We start from the raw sequence: 7652 nt of genomic DNA on the forward strand, positions 1-7652 counted from the left end.
TAATGTATCTTATTTTAAGTATGTTTAGATATTTATACTGGAAAACCAGACATAAACAATGATAAAGAATTATATTTTTAATCTAAGGGTAAATTGGCCTTCAAAGCCAAGGAGCCAAGGAGACAAAACATCAAAGTTCTCCTCTAATATCCAAAATGGTTTTCCTGGTGGACAGCATGCTGGTCCAACAGGTAGATCTGGACCAGATTATAACTAACCAGCATAAACCAACTTCTACTGCACCAATTTGGAAATTCATGCTGGTCTTTGAGCAGTAAAATCTCCTTGTAATCTGTGTCCAGCTTTATTCATCCTAATACTTTTGCCAAACATTTATTAATGTCCTGTTTAAGAAAACCAAGAGCAAGAACATCATAGTATGATTTTGAAAAGTGGCATGGCTCCAGCTCAGTGAGCAGCAGAGCAGCACGGTGTGTCCCTACGCTTGCGTTCGTGCTGTCTTGCTGTGAGTCTTTGTTCTAAAATGAAACACCTCTCATTCCACACGGTGAAGGAACGGCAGCCCCCACCCTGCTGTGTCCTCACACACACAATTGTCCCCGTATAAGGTATATTCTCCATGGCAATGAGCCCCCCGTCAGTGGGTGGGCGGCAGATGCTGTGCCTCACTGGTGAGAGCAGATACATGTCTATGGACATGTGTGATCCAGGCATTATGAGCCCGGTGCATTTATCCATCCCGGCTTTAGCGGGCTGCTCATTTGAAACATGAGCATGACTTCTTTTCTGAGGGTATTAGGGCTAATCCCTCGCCTGCATTTTCCTACATTCATATTCAGAGGATGAGGTGAGGATCAAAGTGATTGGCCTCATTCAGTGTGTTTAAACTTGGAAAAAAAAAGAGATGTCATTTCTGAGTATTAAGACATTAAGTATTAAGTATTAAGTATGTTTCTCTGAAATTTGGAAAATATTTAAATGGGATGATATTGTTTTGATGTTCAAAGTTTTCAGAGAATTATGTTTTTAGAGTTTTTACCTGATGGTATGGTTCATTTTTGTGGCCTATGGCATGACACTAACCCACATATTTTCTCATTAGAATATTAAAGGAATAATTAACCCCCCAAAAATGAAGATTCTATAATAATTTTCTCTCATGCGATTCCAAAGTGATTTGTAAGTGTAATGTAATAAAGGTAATGTAATTTATTAATTATTTGTCATTTATAATGTAAATTATAATATATTATAATTGTTTATACTTATTTATTTTTTTTATATTAATTTTCTTTGTGTGTGTATATATATATATATATATATATATATACATACATATGTGTATAGATAGATAGATAGATTTTATTTCTTTTATTTTATTTGTATTTTATTTTATTCAAATGTTATCATTTTTTTCCTCAGAAGAAAGAAAGTCATGTGTGTTTGGAACAACATGAGGGTGAGTAAGTGCTGTGAAGATTCTATAGTTGATTTGTACTCACTATTCTCCTCACAAACAAGTCAGCTAAGAGTGAAAAATATTAGCCGAAGCTCACAAACACAAATGAACACTTTTGACTGATGCTGCAGTCATGATGTCTTGTTCATCTGTCAGTCAATCAGCAGTGCTTTTGCCTCCGTCAGTTCGAGGCCACAGTTGGCCACAACGCCAATCTGCAATCTATATAATTTTTTTCTCACCTGTTATTTTAAAACAAAATAACTCACACTTCAAACGGTGCTGTCGTCTGCTTCCTTAGTTGGAGTCCGTCATTTGTCTCCCTCTGACAGGAGCTGAAGAAAAGCCAGAAAGAGAACCAGGCAGCTTTAGAAGCCAGTCAGGCATAGCCACAGGGTACCCTTGTTCAATTCGTCGCAATATATCGGCAAAGTGCAGCATCTCAGATGCCCGTCCATATTTTATTCAGAGTGCAGCTTTTGTGAGGGGATTGTGTCTAATACTCGCTGATCCAGGGGAACCTGAGACGTTTCTGAGAGATTAGAGATGCACATTAGAAATGAGCAGCCCGGCTGATGTCTTGCAGCTGCAGTGCCAAGTTGGTGATAATGGTAAAATATTGAAACGGGGCAGTGCAGCTTGTTAGACCCCACAGTTCAGGTCTGCTGGGAGTGACGGCTGGGATGTGTCATGCAAAAAGTGAATCGAAAATTCATTTCATCAGGGGTCTGACTTTGTTTTGCTTTGTGCTAAACACTTGGCACTTTGTGAGCTTAAAAATAGTAGGTGAGACCGGCGTTGGCTTGCACATTTTTTTGTAACCCAACCAGGTGCAAATGAAAGTTTAAGTGTTTATGTAAAGCATACACAAAAGAGAATAAATTTGTTAATAATGACAAAAGTTGTTCAGTTGTGCAAACAAACCCCTAAATGGCCTTGTCTGGCACAACTTGTGTGTAATCAGTATTTTTTATAATTAGTACAAATATTTAAAATGTTATTAAATGTAAATATATCTGTATTTATAATATATAAATATTTAAAAAAATATATAATTAATAAAAATGATTTTATTTACTTTGACATTATTTACATATTTTTATGAGTAAATAATAATAATTAATAATTTATGCATTTAGCAGACACTTTTATCAAAAGCGACTTACAGTGCATTCAGGCTATACATTTTTTACCAGTATGTGTGTTCCCTGGGAATTGAACCCACGACGTTTTGGAACACTACATACAGAAACAATGTATCATAAAGTATTGTTTACTTATAATTTTACAATTATATACAATTATGATTATTATTTATTGCCAATAATTGTTTATATAATTGTTTTAAGCCTTTTAAATGAATTAAATAACCACTAGGGAAACTTTTTATGGTTTTTATGGTTAACTTTTTATGATTTTTCTTTTACTCATTTGTGCTAAACAACAACAAGACCAATGTAGTAACGATTCCCTCTCACACTCTTTTCATAAATTTTGTTTGTCAGGTTGTATAATTTATCCCAGGCTCCAAAACGTATGTGCATAATAAAACTATTTACTGAAGAGACGTAACACAAAGCCAAACTAACATAGTGTCCGTAGTGTCCTGGCAGAATTATACTACCAATCATGCCATTTTCTGTTCTGCATATTTTTTTTAGACTTTAAAAAGACACTGACAGTTTGAGCAACGTTCACTGAAGTATCAGAAACCAGTCGTCATAGCAGCTTCATTTTAACAACATTTCAAGGAAATTGTTTTTGAATTGACACTTTTCAATTGTAATTTATTGTCAAAGGTTTTGTTCTTTCACCTCATTGATCATTATTCCAGCTCTCTGCAGGTACTGACTTGAAGTTTCAACAAAATATGTCTCTCTGGCAAACGAAACTCACGCTGTCAGGATGCAAGTTCCTGTGAAATCCATCACTTTTTGGCGTTCCCGGAGTCCGTGAAGTGGTGTAAATCCTGCTCTTGGCATGAGGCAGTAACATCTATGTTTATGACTCTTGATTCAGGTCGAGCCATTAAGCATGTGAAGGAGGCCATCTTTGCTGAGGACGTGGGTGCAAGAAGGGGCATTCCTAAAGTGTTGGTAGTGCTCACAGACGGGCGATCTCAGGATGATGTCAACAAGATCTCTAAGGAGATGCAGATGGAGGGTGAGTGAGCTGAATGTTCCAATTGCATTTTCACTTTGTATGAATCTAAAAACGAGCGTAATAAACAACAGCTTCAGAGAAACACCAACTGTCTAGTGGTTTGGTTGTTTCTGTTAAAAATAGAACTTTAAATGCTGTAATAAAAGTAATGTTTTCTTGTTTCACCGTAGGCTACATCATCTTTGCCATTGGCTTCGCTGATGCTGACTATGGGGAGCTGGTGAACATTGCCAGCAAACCCAGCGAGAGACATGTGTTCTTTGTGGATGATCTGGATGCCTTCAAGAAAATTGAAGAACAGCTCATAACTTTTGTTTGTGAGGCTGCGACTGCCAGTACGTCCCTTTGAGAATCCACACAATCTTCCTCTTGCAGTGACATGTGGTATAGAACTTGCTTTTAAACAATATGCTTAGACATGCTACACAATAAGAATATTAAGGATGCCAATTTTCACTGAAGATTTTTATTAAGTGACATTCTTCTGCTAGAAGATAAAGTCCCTGACTTAACAGAACGTTGCTATGCAACTGAATGGATCATACTGTACTGTGTCTGCATTTGAGAACAGCTTGGATGCTGTATTGACCAATCAGAAACCAGAACTATGTCTTTTACAATTAATGTTACACTTTCAAGACATTCTGATGTGTTTGAAACACTCATTTCCAATAATTAGTGTTTACTATCATGTATCATGTTTGCTATCTATATATCATATTAATAATGATAAGTCAAGTCAATAAATACAGTTTAAGACCAATCAAATTATAAACTGAAGGTGTTGAATCAAAGTATTTCTGGCTTGTAGCTGGACAGACTTCAACATTAAGTCATTGCATTCAACCGTCCCAGTTTTGAGAGTTCCCACATCTCAGAATCCACAATCAATATATAGAAACAAGTCAAAGCACATTTTTTTCTTTGTCGATAATATGTTACACCCGAATGTGTCACAGTATGGAAGAAAAGATATGTCGCTACTTTGTTTCATTGCGACTTTAAGATTAATTATACTGTCAAAAAAAATAAATAAATACAAAATCAGAGGTTGATGGAGTAGCAGTAACAAATGGCTTTTAAAACAGTGAAATAAGGTTGCTATCTCAGTATGTGACAATGTTGTGTATAACATTAATTAATTACATTATTACACAACCCTCTGGAATACTCTGATTGGCCAAATATATTTTAATTAATGACCACTAAACAATGCGATTGACCAGTGACCTTGGCATGTTTGCAAGTGTACTTTGTCTCAGAGGAAAATGGGATTGACTTGTGATATTTTTAAGGGATGAATAAAGTGTGACGCCTTTTTAGATTGCAGGGTAATCACTTTTGGATTACTTCTTTACTTTGAATAAGTTCTTGCTCTTCTGTTCTCTGAAATCATCCCTTGAGACTCAAACTTATGTCAAGTCTAAAATACAAGTTTGAAAACTATTGCTGTTAAAATGGTCTCTGAACAGAAACAAATATTTGAATGCATCATATAATTTCCAAAAATCACTTTGTTCTTGTGGAATTAATAGTTTTTCTTTTTATTCTTTTATAGCTTGCCCCTCGATGTTGATGAGCGGAAACACTTTAGCTGGTAAGACAACAATAAATGCTCCTGGTTCACACAAACCTCTACATCATTGTGCTGGGTAGGAGGATAGAATCTAAGGATTTTATTTGAAGAATTAGATCTATTCATCCACTGTCAGTATTTAACAACCCCTTTACTTAATTAGGACCAGTGGGTCATGTTATTCACACCATAATCTAGATCTGGAAGAAAGAAAAAAGCACACTTAATTTTCCTCTTCACCCAGCCTGTCTTTCACTGGATGGACAAACATACCCACCCCCAAACTCACTCTGTTGGTTGAGCTGTTGTTGCTGTTTCAAAAAAACTTTTTGCCATAGCTACTGTTTACACTTTTCAGGGAAATTATAAGCTTAAAAACAGACAATTTATATTATAAATATTTTTTTTTATTTTGTATGATATAATAATATATTCGTATTTAACATATTTGTAATGTTTATAATCTAATATATAATGTAAAATGTTAATCTGCCATAGGAAAGTCTTTAACATAGAAAACCAGACTTTAAGACAAAAAATGCAGGTCACTGAATTAATCACTCTTTTTAATTATTTTTTTTTAAATGTATTAATTTACTTACATTTGATGTACATTAGTGTTAATTTTGTTAACGAAGACGATGACGAAAAATGTTAGTTGATGAGCTTTTTTCCCATGACTAAGACGAGACAAAGACGAGATGATAATAAGGTCAATAAACCATAACTATGACTATATCAACATGCAATTTCGTTGACGAAATAAGACGAGACTAAAATGTATTCAAAAAAATTAAAACTTTACCAAAAACAAAAAAAGGAAACAAAATGTTATTGCGGACTGCTCTACACGCCTCTACTACGAGAGCTTTCATGAGTGCGGTTGCCAGATATCAAGTGTTCTAATCCCCGAATCAGAGCTTCGCTGTTATAAGGATACATTTTCTGCCCGGTGTTTTGCTTATTTTAAGCAATCTGGCAACCATGCGCACGCGCTCACTCCTCATTGCGGAAGCGCTGCCGACGATGATCTGAGAACAGCGACAAACAAGCTGGACTTTAGCGATCTAAATGAAAGCGTCATTCAGCCGGTCTGTGTTCTGTCATGAGAGCTCGACTGTATTGTTTGCGATTGTGATTGCTGAATAAATGCACTTACTCAACCGCTGTTGTTTCAATAGAGAAATATACGGTGGCCGAGAAGTGCAAAGCAAATCACAATTCTGAAAACAAAATAACAAATTACAAACGCAAATGCAAGTCTAAAAAACAAAATAACAATTCAGAAAGCACAACAACAATTCAGAAAACATTATAACAAGTCAGAAAACACAATGACAAATTGTCGTTAGCTTTTTGACACAATCGACCCGGGTTCGAACCCGCCTTTTGACAAACTTTTTTTTCCTCCCTTTTCAAATCTCGTATCACATCGGAAAGGCATTTATTTTCAATAAAAATTAAGGAAATAATCAAAAAGTTGAAAATAAAGTATCGGGTAGGGTTAGGGTAGGTGTAGGGAGGGCTTTATTGTACCAATAAGGTGGCATCCATTTAATAATTAAAATTAAAATTATAATTTACACTCAATACGTTATTATTGCATACTGTTTTATAATGTACTACAATACCGAAGTGCAGATAATTGCCACTATTTGCAACAAGTAGTATACATAGAAATCCTGCTATTTTAACATAGTGTAAATAGGTATTTGCACTTAGTGTAAATAGCATATTGCTAAAAAATACTGCTATTTTCACTTAGTGTAAAAAGAATCCATTGCTAATACGAGATTTGAAAAGGGAGAAAAAAAAGTTCGGCAAAAGGCAGGATCGAACCAAGGTCGATCGCGTCAAAAAGCCGACGACACGCGCTTATCCATCTGCGCCACTGGAGCTAATGATTGACAGCCACTTTTAACTAAATGTAAAGAGACACCCCGTATTTTTTATTCCAGAGTAAAGGCAATTCATACAATACATTTAAACCGAGCTACTTTAATACCATCTCCGAACCTTCTACCACGACTCTGCTGTTCTTCGGCTGGTTCTTCCCTGTATACGTTGATTGACAGATGTATCGTCCAGTCAGCGGTGAGTAATCCCAAACCAATGGCGCTGTCTCAAACTATACCTACCTTTTCCGGTTTGTCTGATTTGTCGTTGTGTTTTCTGACTTGTTAATTTGTTTTCGGATTTGTAGTTGTGTTTTCTGACTTGTTATTTTGTTTTCGAATTTGTCATTGTGTTTTCTGACTTGTTATAATGTTTTCTGAATTGTTGTTGTGCTTTCTGAATTGCTATTTTGTTTTTTAGACTTGCATTTGCGTTTGTAATTTGTTATTTTGATTTCAGAATTGTGATTTGCTTTGCACTTCTCGGCCACCGTAAAAATCACCTTAAAAAGGGGCTCAAACTTAAACACGCATTTAAATAGTTGTAAACGGTTACTTGCATTGGCTTCGATTGCTGAACAAGATTCCTGATGCGGTA

The 7652-nt window shown here is 35.6% G+C and overlaps 1 protein-coding gene across 1 annotated transcript in view; it reads left to right on the forward strand.

Moving 5' to 3' along the window:
* LOC107707159 (collagen alpha-1(XIV) chain-like) overlaps positions 1-7652 on the forward strand; it is a 141843-nt gene that overhangs the window by 91620 nt on the left and 42571 nt on the right. Inside the window, exons 27-29 of the mRNA XM_016511076.1 lie at positions 3440-3583; positions 3754-3918; positions 5142-5180. Coding sequence (XP_016366562.1) covers positions 3440-3583; positions 3754-3918; positions 5142-5180 — 348 coding nt within the window. The remainder of the gene's footprint in view (positions 1-3439; positions 3584-3753; positions 3919-5141; positions 5181-7652) is intronic.

This window comes from Sinocyclocheilus rhinocerous, unplaced genomic scaffold (genome assembly GCF_001515625.1).
Source record: "Sinocyclocheilus rhinocerous isolate Xijiao unplaced genomic scaffold, SAMN03320098_v1.1 scaffold1046, whole genome shotgun sequence".
Classification (NCBI taxonomy): Eukaryota; Metazoa; Chordata; class Actinopteri; order Cypriniformes; family Cyprinidae; genus Sinocyclocheilus; species Sinocyclocheilus rhinocerous.